The 17,301-nt window shown below is 34.3% G+C and overlaps 1 protein-coding gene across 3 annotated transcripts in view; it reads left to right on the top strand.

Annotated features, from left to right (window-relative positions):
- The first annotated feature begins 238 nt into the window (after window positions 1–238).
- LOC138693840 (uncharacterized protein PF3D7_1120000-like) overlaps window positions 239–17,301 on the top strand; it is a 30,540-nt gene continuing 13,477 nt past the window's right edge. The window contains exons 1-4 of one of the 3 annotated variants that reach the window (XM_069817663.1): window positions 239–453; window positions 12,626–12,729; window positions 15,006–15,110; window positions 16,818–16,964. In XM_069817663.1, the coding sequence (XP_069673764.1) occupies window positions 12,658–12,729; window positions 15,006–15,110; window positions 16,818–16,964 (324 nt within the window). In that variant the 5' untranslated portion in view covers window positions 239–453; window positions 12,626–12,657. Of the gene's footprint in view, window positions 454–7,545; window positions 7,661–10,037; window positions 10,793–12,625; window positions 12,730–15,005; window positions 15,111–16,817; window positions 16,965–17,301 lie in introns of those variants that run through there. The other 2 variants (XM_069817664.1, XM_069817662.1) reach the window with 2 other exon arrangements.

Below are 17,301 nucleotides of genomic sequence, written 5' to 3'. Positions count from 1 at the left end.
TCTGTGACAAAAAAATACCTGTGACAAAATATCGGTTTGTGAAATATCGGCCATCTCTATTTGGAGGTAGTAAACACGTGTTTGTTGTGAAGTTGGTTTTGTAAGTTTTGTCTTCCACGAGTGTTATTTATACAGTATGCCTCGTTTCAGTAGCAGTGTGTTTAGAAAAGTGAAAAGAAGTATTATAAATAATACAAAAAAGAAACGCGTGTGTGTGTGTGTTCAAGAAAAGGTTAGGGCTGTACCACTGCCATCGTGATCTAATACAGGCCGTAAGGCAGACCACGTGACTCGCTTAACAGCTGATCGCGAAAGGCGGTCTTTCAACCATATGAATTAGTTGCAGTGCATGAAGAATAACATATATTTCTCTGAAATGCAGTGTAATTGCGTCAGTAAAATTTTAAACAGTGATTGTGAGACACTTGAGACACAATTTACTTGCAATTTAAGGTGTAATATTATTTTTGGTGTGAAAATTACGTTGTTGCAGGCAAAGTTCGTATGTGTAATACCCTAGATCATATATACTAACAGATAGCTCTTTTATATAGGCTTTAGGGTTTGCAGTCGAGGCCGGCTTGATGTAGTTCAATAATCGTCAACAGATGGCACAATGACCAACACCATCACGAGACACGAACTCTGAACCGGTCTGGTCGGTCTAAATCGATTATTTCTTGCTTACGAGATATACTGTCGACAATTGATGACCATGGATAAATATTATTGGCCTATATGACCTAGGCAAGTTCGGAACGAGGGAGTTCTAATTATAGTTGTCACGTGGGCGAAGCGGAGAGATAAGACAAAGTACGCCTTTGTATTGAATAGAATACAATGCAGAGTCTCGAGCAAAGCCAATCTACCCAGAATTTTTAGACCATGTTATAAAGTTATCGGTCGGCTAAATTATGATTCGTTATCTCTTCTGTTTTTATATATTTGTCGTGAATATTATTTATATTATCAACTGAGTGTATAACATAATTTATCCGTTAATTTATATTTCACTAATGATAAATCCAAAGAACAATGGGAAATAAGGGACTAAACACTGAAAAATAAATAAAATAAGAGAATTTGACGTTCATAATTATAATGTTGTCGGAGTTTTGTTATACTTTACTCTGAATTATTTTAATTTGCACCACAAAAACTTATGAGAATTAATGTTAACATTACCTATTTAGTTATGATAGTATTATATTGGAAAATTTGTGCATATAGCCTGATTACAAGATATAAGTAATCCTATCCTAACCTAACCAATGGTAGTCTTGTTAATTTCAGACATGTTCGTATAATTATACAAAAACAAGAATAATCTAGTTTGCAGCCTGTGATATTGTCTCGTTTACAGTATTATATAATATACATATTACGATATTTACTAGGTACTTTAACAATATATAGTTAATAATATTATAAAATATACAGGCCTAATCCATTACCAAGAAATAGCCCTTCCCTCACATGTTCAATACTGTTTACCTCAAAAGGCCTTCAAACCTTAAAAACTATTAGAAACTGGATTAAAATAGTCATGTTGATGTAGGCCTACAACATTACATTTTTTGTCACTACTCCTGATCCCATTCTAACAGTTTCAGGTTTTGTAATGTGTAACAATACTAACAATACTGATGGGTCATTCCATAGTCACACACGTAACATTTTCGAAGTAACTATGATCTTCACAGGATACTTAATCAAATACTTAGGAGTTCATGAAAGACACATCACTGTTTTTTAACGTAAGCATTCCAAAATATAAACAGAAAATCATAATGAAAAGGAATAATTAATAATGTAAAAAATATTAAATATTATATGGTGTGACACATGAACATTTTCTTGCCACTTAATTTATTACCAAAATGGAAAATGTTCATATTATTGTGCCAAATGTCATAAATGCATTTAGTTGTTTTTGAAACAATTAAGACATTTGTGAAGTACATGTAACTGCTAAATCGCATACTTTAATAAAAATAATAGTGCCATTAACAAATAAAATATTACAAATTATATTGTGACACACGAACATTTCTGTCAAGTTGATTACTAATCTTTTCAAATGCATATAGAGATTTACCGTATGCAGTTCTTATTATACAAAGCAACACTAAAGTGTCCACACCTGTGGAGTAACGGTCAGCGCGTCTGACTGCGAAACCAGGTGGCCCGGGTTCGAATCCCGGTCGGGGCAAGTTACCTGGTTGAGGTTTTTTCCGGGGTTTTCCCTCAACCCAATACGAGCAAATGCTGGGTAACTTTCGGTGCTGGACCCCGGACTCATTTCACCGGCATTATCACCTTCATATCATTCAGACGCTAAATAATTTAGATGTTGATACAGCGTCGTAAAATGACCCAATAAAAAAAATTACACTAAAGTACACTTTCAGATTTAAAATATCCACGGTTGTTTACAACTATATGTGGTGGTATCTCCTGTGTAATGTCACGTAACAAATACATCAATATAGGCTATCCACTTTTTCTGCCATTTGTAGTACTTCCCTTTTTTTAACAACACAGACGCTTTAAATTCTTCGCCACTACAAGCTTTTGTAACTTCCTCTGCTTATCTGACGTCTTTTTTTAAATTGATTATTTAACGATGTTGTATCAACTACTAGGTTATTTTGCCTCGATGGAATTGATGATAGTGAAATGATATTTGGCGAGATGAGGTTGAGGATTCGCCATAGATTACATGACATTCGCCTTACAATTGGGGAAAACCTCGGAAAAACCTCAACCAGGTAACTTGCCCCAATCAGGATTTGAACCCGGGCCCACTCATTTCACGGTCAGATGTGCCTACCATTACTCCACAGCAGTGGACCGAACATGGGTTATGTACATTAATTCTTTTGACTTTCGGTTAGCTTTCTTAAGAATACGCATAAAGAAATGTAGTGTTTTCCAGGCTATTCTTGTAATATTAGTGACTTATTTCAACCAGTTTGTTACTAAAATATATACAGTACCTAAGTGTTTACTTGTGACACTGATGATCCATTTAATTGGTATATGAGACGAATTTAATTTTGTGTTTTACAGAAGGATACATATTGATTTACTTTTGCTCACATTGATTTTAATTTTATTTGTTGTAGTCCAGTTTTCAATAACGTCAAGCTAGTTTTGCAAGGCGGTGATATAAGATTTATCACTAATTTTTTCTGTATATTATACAGTCATCCACGAATAACCTTGCCTGAGAAGTGACATTTCTATTCAAATCCTACAATAACTTTCAGTAAATATTTTGCACCGAGAAGCTATTATACATTTAATTTTACTTCTGAGACCAGTGAAATATATGCCAATTCTATTAGAAAGGTGCATGTATAATTATCCAATAGCATGATATTATCTGCAACAAAAACTAAAGGGCATGAAAGAAAAGAAGAAAACATTAATGCTGTGGTTCTTAGAGTTCCATTAGAGTTACACGTTCATTGTCCACTGAAAGTTGTATTTCTCTATTGAAGTGTAAAAGAGAAACTCTCATAAATTATGTCAGAAACAAAGAAAGGCACCACCCAAATATGTGGGATAATTAATTTAATAATGTTATTACCGGGACTTGAAAAAAGCAATCATATGTAATGGGTGGGGAAAAAATACTTTTTAATCGCGCTTCTATAGTTCGACAATGCTGACTATTCAGAGTTTTGCCTGACAGGTGAGCTACCATAAATTCCTTGAAGTCCTAGTTATTACTGAAGCCAAATGTGTGTCTCTTGTCAAGAGTCCATTTTATTTATACTTGTTAAGACATCATTCATAGACTAGTTACCGCTTTCAGTTTTGATACTACATACACTGAAATTAATCTATTATTATTCGTCCTATTTATACATTTATATTGAATGATTCGGTCTACCTTCATAACACATCTCATCAACAATACTCGATAAGAGTTGAATTAGCTTCCATGCTGCGTTGTATTTATTTTGTCATGTTCCTATAGCAGGAATATTAAATAGGAATTCCTTAAAACAGATTTATATTCACTCCTATGCCTTTATATAGAATACCAGTACATATACTGTATTTCTTAAGATTTGGTTACTTTATAAACAGTATGTTAGTGCAAGAACTCTTTTTTTCATATTTAATAATTCTGGCATGTGTCAATAAATATGCTTGAGACCTCTGTCTCTCTGAATTACTCTTTACTAACTGGAAACATATTCCAAATTTATATTTTAAAAAAGTATTAAAATATCCTCACAATTTAGAGCATAACAATTCCTGAAATAATCATCCTACATTAAATTATTAAGATAAAAATGATTCAATCTATCGCTTGTAACAATACCTTTATGGTCCTAATAAATTAAGAAATAATTTACATCCAACAGATTTATTTTAAAATGGCCTGCAGTTATTATTTTGAATTTTATTGTACCTTAATAAATTGAGTTAAGGTACAATAAAATTTCATCAAGTTTCAAACAAAGTAATTCCATCTTTCCAACAGGGGGACAATAAATACTTAAAGTAATGCTAAACTCGAAAAACTTATTGATGCAACTTAATTTCATATTCTATACCACTAACACCAAAAAAAAGTGTCCTATTGTTCATACTGATTTAAGATGAATAGTTTCTTAGTGTTTGTCCATTCCACTTTTTTTTATTGTCCTTCCCATTTCTATTTCTCTCATTTTTAGTAGGTACTTCACATGTAGTATATGTTTTATTTTAATACATATAATGACCATGAAGATATTTGGATATGTCTTACAAAATTCTTGCTGAAGACCATTGTGGTAATATTCTGCCGCATCTGTAGTTTGTACATTTCGAAATTTTCGTGCTTCAGCCCAGAATTCAGGCGGGGGGAGGGGAGGTTGATGTGCCAATGTAGTTTTCCAGAATATAATAATATTCAAAACATTCTCTAATAGGAGGGGCCTCTGATATTAGCTCTGCAAAAAATCTGATATCGGTACTTCTGTTGCTGGTAAATAAGAAAGAACGAAATATAAAAATTTTTAACCACTTTCGAATTTCAGGTGCTTTGTGTCTCAGCTGCTGGTTTGATATACTGTTTGTTTCCTTTAATTTTCCAGAGCAAAAACTGTCCTAAGCGAAATTTACACTCTGTAATTTTAACACTGGGAACATTTATTTTGGCAGCATTGTGTGATGCTATTTCATAATATAACAAGAGCTTTGAAATGATTAACTGCTAACTACTTACCTGGGTGAAGCGGTTCCTGTGATTTCTGAAGTGAAAACCGTTCAATTTATAAGGAATTTTTTTGTGGAGATGCATTTGATTGTATATGCAAGGTGTAAAAGTGCCTAAACTAACTGACCCCAGTGCTGTCATGGAGGCCACGCATCGTATGGAACCTACAATTTTTTTTAAATTAATCGTATGGGTAAATGAAAATTTTGTCTGTAAGGAGCCATACGGCATATGGGTGCCTAAGTTTTGTACGTGGAGATCTATACAGATCTTAGATCATCTCTTCCTGTTCCTACTGTACCTACCGCCTATTTTGTTTGATGTTCATAAACAAAAATTATCCACCTCTTCAGCACTGGAATCCAGAATTATATAAAATAATGGTTGAAAAACAAGAAGTGCTGCAAATATACACTCCAAGATTCATCGAGACAAGTGTGCATCTATGGTGGTGCTACATGGTGTATTCTTTAAATCAAACTTGTACAATTAAATTGTAAAGCAAAACAATTTTACTTCTTCTTTAATATTAAAAAAAATAATTAAATGACAATTGGAGAAATAGAGAGAGGAGAGTAAAATATATTTCAAGGGAGAAAACAAGGGGTGGGGTGTATGGCCAAGAAAAAAATTACCATGACAGCACTGACCAAACCTAATCTGTTACAGACTCATGTATGTAAGGTGAATAAGCTGAGTATGAAGGAAACTACCTCAGCGCTAATTTAACTCTTATAGATGAACTATATAAAGAACTTCAAGTGTCAATATTGTCTCAAAGGTTTCTGTGTAACAAACTTCATTTAGAAATGCCCATCTGCGATTATGTTAACTGTAGAAGAAGGAAGAAATATTGTCGTCATATGAAGTTACTCAAATTTCCAATTAAGGACAAGGAAAGGCTACAAAAGTTATTTTTGATTTCACCCTTATAAATTGAACGATTTTCACTTCAGAAATCACCGTAACTACCTCCGCACTAGTTTCAGTAATTTAAGGACCAGTATAAAGTAAATTTGATTAAAGTGAGAAAGAAATTCGTAAGGGAGGCGGTCAGGAGGGATTGAGGTTGTCTACTAATTCGTTGCAAACAACTATTATAGGCTATTTCATTTGACTAACGATGATTTGTAGAGAGCAAAATACCTACAGTAGGGTAAAGAATCTAAATCAGTACGTTTGAGAACGGATATAAAAGTGTCAGGAAAATAACAGAATTACCGTATATTGCAATTAACTCTGCATTGGCAGAGAAACAGCACAGGGTATCGTAAATCTGCTGAAAATTAGAAAATTGTGTAAAAAAAATGCATTCAGAGCGAATTTTCCAGCCTGATAATATCTCGCCCACGTTATGGACATAATTCAATACCGTAAGACTGATATAAAACGAATACTAGAACAATTTGTTAACCAAAGACGATGTTCAGTAGTTATTTAACAACATACAGAGCAAATAAAAACACAAACGCATATTCTAGCAATAGTTCAGATGAAAAGAAAATGATTAGTACGACCGCTTATTTGTAAAAAGAACACTGCCAGCTGTGTAGCCTACATGAAGCAATATATCAGGTCTACGTTATGAACACGTTGAATTTAATGTGGACGAGAAACGTACAGTTATTATTTATCTGCTTCCATATCGCATCATATAATACACCTGTAAAATGAAAACATATAGGCCTAGAAAAGAGGAAACATGTTTGGGGGGGAGGGAGTTGTAATTCTTCCCCTTTCGGATAAATTTCAGAATAGGGATACCTGCTTTTCCTCCATATTCAAAAATTGTAATCTTGTTCACACAAAATAAATTAGTGCCTTTTCGTGAGCATCATAATGTGCATTCAACAAACGCAGACAAATCTGCTCTTTTTAGTATTTTGTGATAATTGTTGCTAATGAGGTATTGTATACTGAAAATTAAACACAATTAGATTTCGTACATCAAATGATGACAGATTATATATTGAACGCAAACAACATTATATCAGCCATGTACCAAAATGTCATCTATGTGTGTTGATGAATTTGGGTAAAACAAGCTTCTGTATGCTACAATTTAGCGACACATCAAAGTCTTATTGTAACATAACCTCACATTACAATGAGAAAGAAATTTGGAGGTGGCATGACGTAAAAAAGTCATCCCACAGTCGTATTACTCTATGTACTGTTCAGGTACTCTGCCATCTAGTGTTTGTTATTGCAAGCTCATTTCTCGACACTAGCGACGCATAGCGTCCGTTATTTTCCAGTTGCGTCTAAATTTATTATAAGCTTGGTCAATCTGTTTTATATATGATCTAGGGTAATACCTGCCTTTATTTCGATTAAATATTGCGCCCTTATGTGGTTAAGTGAAATTTTGGTCTTATAAACAGTAGGCTAAATATGTGTAATAATATATACGTGAAAGTGAAACATTGACTGGCATGTAAAGTAAGTTCTGATTGGGCCGAAGTGCAGCGTTACCGATGTTACTCTTGTCTAATCCATTATTGTTAGTTTAACGTATTTGTCTTATTAAATTTAAATTATTGCGCCCTTTTTATTTGTGAATAACCTACATTATACGAGTAAATAATACGACGTTTGATAATATACACAATTTGAACTAAAAACGAGATACATATAGTATATTACGAAAAATTATACCCTATAGTTTTCATTACTGTTACAGTATCTAGAATTGTAATTAGTTGAAATAAAGCACTCATGCTTCATTACGAAATTCTTGCACATTCATTTATGCACGTTTCAACAATTTTCAGTTGCATCGCACGCATATTTTAATGTGTTGAAGTTATAGGTTATGTTTATTCTATCAGTACTTGCCTTATTTCCATATTCGCAATTATGCATTATAATTAAGCATAACGCTACGTATAACTTATAAATGCAATTTGTCTACACTTCAATTGTATTTATTCGTTTCAGACGGTACTCCAGTCTGAAGTCTGATTAGTTTAATATGTTACTAGGGCTAAACTAGCGCTGAGGTAGTTCCCTTCGTATTCATACATCTTGCATATACAAATTAGTTCGGTTCGTTCAGGATTTTAATATGCCTTGCTTATAGGATCAAATGCATCTCCACAAAAAATAAATTCAACTGTTTTCAGTTCAGAAATTACCGGAACTATACCTCAGCGCTACTAAGTAATATAACGTATGTACATTTCATATGAGGGACTGTGGTGAATTTTCTACCTATAAGTAAGGACGGTAACCGTGTTCCTAAAAATATATTCTTCTTTATTAAATCTCAAAACCGTTTTCGTTCTCAACTTAAGCCTAAAATGTTGACGCAGATAGGTTATGTTAACATGGTAAATTCTCTTCACATAAAAATAACACAGTTTTATTTATTATTCCTGCAACATTATGCAACACATAAATGAAATTTATGCACATATTACATTGAATAAAAATTTAATTGTATTATTTATTTGTTCCCTACTTTACTGGGTTGTAATGAATTGTATTTATCTAACCTACCAGATTAACACACAACTGTACATACACTAATTTCATAGGAGGGACTGTGGTAAATTTTGTACCTACAAGTAAGGAAGGTAGACGTGCTAAATTAAAATCACAATATAAATAATTCTTCTTTATTAAATTTCAAAATAGCTTCCATTCCAAACTTAAAATGTTGATGCAACCAGGTTATGTTACCATGTAAAACTCCGTTCACATTAAAATAACACAGTTTTGTAATTATTTCTGCAACATATTATGCAATAAGAAGTGTGAAGGGGTCTTATACACACATTACACTAAATAAAATTGAGCGCCGACACGCTATAAAGTAATATCTTTCTCTCAGCTCCCTATACTCAAATAGAAAAGCCCGACTCATCGAATGACGTCACACAACCTGCATTACGGCCTGGTCTAGATCACGATGGCAGTGGCTGTACCAACTCTCAATGTAGAAGGACAACAGAGCAGGTCTAGCATAAAGATTGGAGAAGGAATTGAATTGCAAAATAATGTTGATGAAAGTAAATTGAATACAGGGTTTAGAATAATTGATTTGTCCATTCTTTCCTCTGCCATAAACAATGCCTGTTGTTGCTCAACTTGTGGCTCCAAATCACTCAAAATTCATGATGATGAAAACAGGTTTGGTGTTGTTTGTACTCTCCATATAGTGTGTGACAATTGTGGATTCGATTCACAATTTAAAACTTCTAATAGAAAAAATAATGCATATGAAGCCAATATTAGATTGACTTACAGCATGAGATGTGTTGGTGTTGGGAGGGAAGGAACAAATTTGGTTTGTGGTCTCATGAACATGCCTCCACCAACAATACGTTACACTGATACTAATAATGTGCTACTAAAATCCCTGAAAAAAGTGTGCGATGAGTCTATGACAAAAGCAGTACAACAAGCAGTCTCTGTAAATGATTGTGATGGAAATGATCTATCTGTGTCCTGTGATGGTATTTGGATGAGGCGTGGATTTTCCTCCCTCTATGGTGTATCGACCGTAGTGAGTATCGATACAGGTAAAGTATTAGATGCCCAAGTACTGAGTAAGTACTGCACTACATGCTCCACCAGAAAGAAAAGTTTAAATAAAAATGAAGAGGAGCAATGGGAACAAAATCATGCTAAGTCTTGCTGCAAGAATTATCATGGTTCTAGTGGTGGGATGGAGGCAGCAGGAATGAAATTAATTTTTCATCGCTCCCAAGAGAAATATGGTGTACGCTATGTAAAGTACTTGGGAGATGATGATTCCAGTGCCTTCAAAAGTGTGTTTGAAAGTGAGCCATATGGATCAGATTGCCCTAATGAGAAGCTGGAGTGTGTTGGACACGTCCAGAAACGTATGGGTTCTAGGCTGCTGAAACTTACCAAGGATATGAAGGGTAAGAAACTGGAAGATGGTAAGGGGATTGGAGGAGCTGGACTACTAACAAAGAAGGAAATCCAGTCAATACAAATGTATTATGGAGCTGCCATCAGACAGAATGTGGGTAATTTGGACAGTATGCAGCATGCTGTATGGGCAATCTACTTCCACAAGTTATCCACAGATGCCAAACCCCAGCATGGTTTGTGTGGCGAGTGGTGTCCATACAAGAAGGCACGAAACAATGCACAACAATACAGCCATAAACATAGTATACCAGAGCCAGTCATGAATGCCATGAAACCAACTTTTAGGGCTCTGGCCAAGCCAGATCTCCTAAAGAAATGCGTTCATGGCAAAACTCAGAATCCCAATGAGTCTTTGAATCAGCTGATTTGGAAGCGCTGCCCTAAAACTCTGTTTGTGTCTTCTACAGTAGTACAAATAGCCACATTGGATGCTATTTTGGTCTATAATGATGGCAATGTAGGGAGAATAAGAACTCTTCAGGAACTTGGATTTGAACCAGGTGCGTTCACAATAAACATACTCCAAGGTATCGACAGCAGGAGAATCGACAGTGCCAACACTGCTCTTCAAAAAATACAACAAGAGGCACGGCAGAGAAGATCCCTGAAGAGGAAGGAAGCTGAGGACCTTCAGGAAGAACAGGAATATGGTGCAGGGGATTTTTAGAGGTACAAAAATGGATATGGCATGTCGCATGTGTATAGAAATCTTTACAATAAGTTTTCCGTACTTTACATTTTTCTATAGTTAAAGAACATTTTCTCAGAAACTATTTAAGATAAAGCAATGACATTTTGCACATATATTTATCACTGAATTATAAAAGTTTTCCTGCAGAAAATTTTATTTCACATGTGAATTGAAAGTTTTTACATTAGATAAAGTAGTAACATTTAATAAAACAAATTACCATACATATAAAAAAATATATATTTTGAAAAAGGTATTTGATATTTTAAACTTCTGTCTGCAGGGATTGGTTAGATATAGTATTGAGAAAATGTACACAAAATTTCAAATCAATAATGTCCAATAGATATTGAGAAAATGTTCCTTATCTTCCTATACATCAGGTTAGGATACATTGGCTTATAACTCCGCTTCCATATATGCTAGGATATTGTGAATCGGTACTGAAACACATACATTCATTGTCAGTTATCCTACCAAATTTCAAATTTATAGCTTCAAAACTGTGGAAACCATGATGAATACAAAAAACGGTGCGCTTCCGGCCTACATCCCCCCTTAAAAGCATCTCCTGCGTACTTGAATAATTCCAAATTGATACCATCTTCCCCAGGTGCCTTATTATTTTTATATTGTGTTAGCACTATTTGTAGTTCATTCAAAGTAAAATTTTCCATGTTATCATTATAAGAATTTGAAGAGCATAAAATTGCATCCTTTTTCTGCCATAAATCTTGAAAATAATGAGCCCATGCCTCCAAATGGATTGTATTAATTTTAACTCTTTCTTGTACCTCTCCATTCAATTGTTTCAAAATTTTAAATGTTTTTGGGTCTGGTCTAGTAATATCTGTTTCCAACTGTACAACAAAGTCATTCCGATATTTTCTATGATTTTTCCTAACTTCCCTCTTTGCTAATGCTCTTTTCTTCCTATATTCCATTTCATCAACAAGTGTACCAATTGATTGAAATTTTTTAAGTGCTTCCCTCTTATCAGTAATAATTTTGGCTACATTATCGTCCCATTTCCTTAAACCACGTTTTCTGTTCTATTTCTTTTTAGTTCCTAGACTTTCCTTTGCCGCTGTAGTTATAATATACTTCAAATTACTCCATTCTTCCTCAATATTACTTCCTATTTCTATATGTAGTAAATTAACTATTCTCTTCTCATAGAGCCTCCGAATACTTGGGTCATTAAGTAGTGAAACCTTAAAACAACATGTAGGTTGTTTAATAATTTGTTTATTATTATACCACCTTGGAGGTGGTATTACAACAAACATAGATCAATAATAATAAATAATAAAAAGTAAACATGAATTAGTCTACAAAATCTGGTATGTGATGCAACAACAACAACTTAATGACTGTTTTTTCAAATGTTTTTAGTTTACTGCTTATAATGGAGCTTGGAATTTTATTATGCTTTAAGACTTGTCGTAATTCTGTGAGTGGACAAATGGCTATTATTTGATGTTCTTGTTTGATACGTGTGGTACTGGTAGTTTAAATTGAATTTGAATTTTGATTTATTTTTGAGTGAAATACACTGTTTCTATAATGTATATAGAAGACGTGGGTAAAATTTTTAATTCTTCAAAAGTTATTTTTCTCTGTCCTCATCAGTAACTGTTTAATATAATTTTTACGGTTGTCTTCCATAGCTTTGCTTGTTGCACCTTATAAGGGTAGGATAGGGAACTGTTATATTAACAAATTTGCTGTATTTTAAAATGTAGAATAATTTTAAATGAACAAGTACAGTAAATAAAATATTTATGGTCCTTCCATTAATCTAATTGCAGAGAAAGAATTCAGTAATCGGTTGAAGTTGTTAATGGAAGAAAGCACTTTAATTCTGCAAGAGAGTGCCAATTTGAAAGATACTTATTACCATGAAAAGAAAAAGGTAATTTTTATTTCCACTTTTCTTTTTTTCTCTAATTACGTGTGTGAAGGTGGTTGATGAAATTAATGCACTTGAAAGCAAGTGTTGTCTAAATGTTAACCTGTATGAGCAGTGAACTCTTGTTTAATTATTGGAATGAAACACGGATGTTGCACAAAAAGAAATAGAAATAAGTGCATGTAGACAGGGCTGGGCAGTATTTGAAATAAATTTGTATTTCGTAATTTGTAAGGATTTTCGAAAGTATTTTGTATTTAAATACATAAATTTGATGTATTTTGTATTTAAAATACTCAAAATACTTTCTTTTTCTTCTTGTCCTTCAAGTTTTGGATTTGGATTTGAAGAATGAACTTTAGTCTTATTTGCCTACCCATTTCAGATGTGCTAGCCATACACTTAGTTTTCTTGCCACAACTGATTTCCTTAATGCCCTAAAGAGATCTCTAACAGCATCATGGATCCATCATCCAACACTTGCTAAATGTTCAGCATTATGGAATGCATTAGGATACCCAAATCCTTAGAAATTATATCAGCTGTCTTGAAATATTCCTTAAAGTTTCCTTGCCCAACTCTATGGAATTCTCCTTGACTCAATCTCTCAAATATTGCAATTCAGCAGTATACCGGTATGTGAAAAACCGGGATTGCCAACCTTCAAAGATGTTGAGTTTCAGTACCTTGAAGGATATTGTGCAGTTCTGAAACCCATTGCCATAGCCCTTGATTTAATGCAAAATGAGAAGACGTGCTATTATGGCCAACTTTCCTCCACATTAATTTTCCTCAAAAACAGATTACATATTCTGTTCTTCTATCCAAAGTAACTCCAATCCTAAAGTTCGCTTTCATCAAGATTTAAAGTGATGTTTGATCTGACCCCAGAAGCAAATTGAGCTATTTTGGCAGCTTGCTCCACCCATCATTGAAGATGAGATGGCTACCTGACATTTCCTCACCAAATGATAAGAAGAGGATACAGAATATATGTGTGAAATCAGCTGAGCAGTTGTCTGCTACATCTTTGGTCAGTTCAGACGATGAAGACGATGAAAACAATTTTTATGTTTTCAACTCAAGTACAACAGACTTTGAAAATAAAAAAGAAAAACACTTTTCTACTACGGAGTATGAGCTCACACAATTCTTCAATGGCAAAGGGAAAACTCTGTGCACTCTTGCTTTTATAAAGTACCGTATAATACAAGTTTGTGTTCCTCTGTAGAAAGACTGTTCTATTTTGCAGGATTTATTCATTCACCAGCAAGGGGATCCTTAACTGATGAAGGTTTTGAGAAACTGGTTTTTTTTTAAAGGGAGCAGTAATTATTCATATGTAGCATAATTTGATTGCTGACTGGGAAAAGGAAGAATGTTCAGTTACAGTGAATAATTTCGAGGGAAAAATTGTTCCGAAGCCGGGTATCGAACCCGGGACCTTTGGTTTAACGTACCAACGCTCTACCACTGAGCTACCCGGGAACTCTAACCAACAATGATCCAATTTTTCCCTCTATATCCACAGACCTCAAAGTGGGCTGACAACCGTCAAGCAACCAACTTCGAGTGCACACTAACTCCGTGTGACTTAAATTGTGGTTTTCTGTTAACAAATTCTGTTAATTTCCCTCGAAATTATTCAAATCAACTTTACAGGGAGTTATACCTGAAATCTTGATTTGCATAATAAACGTCACTGTTCATTAACAGAAAACCACAATTTAAGTCACACGGAGTTAGTGTGCACTCGAAGTTGGTTGCTTGACGGTTGTCAGCCCACTTTGAGGTCTGTGGATATAGAGGGAAAAATTGAATCGGTGTCGGTTAGAGTTCCCGAGTAGCTCAGTGGTAGAGCGTTGGTACGTTAAACCAAAGGTCCCGGGTTCGATACCCGGCTCCGGAACAATTTTTCCCTCGAAATTATTCAAATCAACTTTACAGGGAGTTATACCTGAAATCTTGATTTTCAGTTACAGTGTTTATAAAACTTCGAGATAAAAATACTTCTAATGTTAATATAATATAAGTTATTTTGTATTTGTAATTCAAATGCTATTCTTTGAAGTATTTTGTATTTGTATTTGAAATACTTGGATGTCAGTATTTTGCCCAACCCTGCATATGGAATGATTGTGACATTCGTTCAGATCTTGTTTTTAGTAGACATAAATGGAATAGCATTAAACAACGCTTTATTCTTAATTCTTATAAATTATGATAGCGCGACTGTAGGTACGTTAAGTGCAGCTGGTGATTGAGATATGTGTTTCTAGAGGATTAATCTGGAATTGAAACTGAGCAGAATGGATTCACGCATTCAGGAGCTGCAGCAGACCATCCAAGAACAGAACGAGGATATAAAAGCTACGGAACAAAAGGTAAGGCTTCTCTCTGTGTACACAAAGAAAAATGTGGAATGATTTGTAAAGAATGGATTGAAAACTGCAAGTAAGGCTTCTTGAACACAGATACACGCACAAATAAGTAATATATCGCTATTTATAACTTCTTCTAAATGCTTCACATTACAAGATTTGTACACTAGTCGACGGCATTTTGGAAGGCGGTCGGCTGCTATGTGAGCCATAGTATTTCTGGTATGTGACGTCACAAGCTTGTACAGTATAACCTATCGGAATCAATCTAACAAGTACTTTCCAAGTTCGTTTGTTCACGTGTGAGTGTTTCAGTACATTGAATCATTAAAACTAACATTTACTGAGTGTGTGTAAGATAAAATGGAAGAAGAAACTGTAAAAAGACAAGTATTGCAAAGACAGGTGCAGGAAATAGTGTTTAAAGTGTATAATTATTTTAAAAACATTGACGAGCAGAACACTGCCTGCCATAATGATGATGGCTGCAATGTTGCCAACGTGCAACAAACGACTGCAGAATCGTGTGGTGTGGAATTGAGAATTGTGCAAAGAATATTGTTAGTGAAAGAGGATTTTTCTGGTGTCATGCTTACAGTAATCAATGGCTAAGGTCATTATTGTCTTTCGATAATTTAAATTCTTTCCTGTACTATTTTATTGCACGTGCACGTGAAGTACGATGTGGCAATGTTGTACACTGCCTTGCTCTCGCTGTCTGTCTCTCTCAATGCAGACGCTAGCAGACGACCGTCTTCCAAATTGCTGTCAACTCTAGTCGCCTGGAATCTGAAAGCATTGCGGCTGTTAGCTTCGTATGTAAAACAGAGAGTATGCATGCTCGAGCATATACCTATAGTACTGCTTCTACCCATCGCATGACGTCACTCGTGCTTGCAGATCCCAGGCAGGAAGTGTACTGCTCTTATTAATTTGTCGTTCATAGCAAAATAATACTCTTCATTCAATGCCAGCACATTCACTTTCACATTTTTGTACATACATGATCGAACACTGATGCATGTTCTATAAAAGGGACATGGCACTCTTAATTTTATTCCATAGTAGGAAACAGTCCAAACATGTCTAAACGATATTGTTATTTCCATTGTTAAGGGTAGACATCGTTGGTTCGTTCATACGAATTTCGAGATTATTTAAGTTGTCTTTGTTTTTAATTACATCATTAGATCAAACTCGTATTGATGATATAAACGCTAACTGCAGGATACTATAAATGGTAAAGTTTATACTACTTTCCTTCAGAGTTGTCAGGTCCCTAAGTTTTGTTTTTTCTCCAGATTTTACCGTACAGCTTATATTTTCATTTTTACTAAAATAATTTATTTCGTTTCACATCCGTTCATAAAAACATTTAAACTCGTGACTTTGATGAAAGATAAAGTCGAACAAAGAATAACAGATTATTTCTTCGGAAATGCAGACAAACAAATTTTAAAATCTGTCACAACTCTCATAATAAAATGAATGAATTTTGCCAATTTTACTCTGTCTGTTAGTCAAATTCCAAGAGCTAGTCTCTAGGACTGGATACCAAACATACGTAATACAGCTCCCAATTTCATTGCGTCCCCTGAAATTTGTGCCAGAAATACACCCTAGCTCTGAAACGTTGAGTTCCATAATGTATCATACAGAGTAAAACTCCAAAAACTTCACATTACACTTGTACCTTGTTTGCTATTTCAGCTTGCAGAAATAAATATGCAAATAAATCAGCAGCAGTTGGATACCAAAGTATTAACACAAAAATACAAGAAGAAGTTTCTAGCGGAGGTAGAAAAGGGTGAACGCGAAATGAAATATATGTTACATAAGCAAAAGGCTGAACTGAAGGTTAGTACATACCTGTAATATCTCCACTTATCACAAAAAGAATATAAAAGATGGAGAGTTCTTATACATGTATACATTTCTATTTGTAACGAACAACATAGTTTTCAAAGAAGAGATTAAACAGCTTTTTTGTGTGATAGCTGTCTGAAATATACGATGGAAACATCCAATTTAATAACAATTTGTAGCTTCAGAGTCATTGAAACCTCAAACTTTCACTAGGTGCCGTACCTAAGTCTGGATTTTGAATCCTTCAGAAATGAATTTTTTTTTTTAACATTGCAGTTACTTGTTAGGTTGGTAATATTAAATCATTTCTTAAAAATGAATCAGGAGT

This window comes from Periplaneta americana, unplaced genomic scaffold (assembly GCF_040183065.1).
Source record: "Periplaneta americana isolate PAMFEO1 unplaced genomic scaffold, P.americana_PAMFEO1_priV1 scaffold_23, whole genome shotgun sequence".
NCBI classification, from domain to species: Eukaryota; Metazoa; Arthropoda; class Insecta; order Blattodea; family Blattidae; genus Periplaneta; species Periplaneta americana.
The sequence above is the reverse complement of the archived record's forward strand: the minus strand, read 5'-3'. Positions and strand labels throughout refer to the sequence as shown.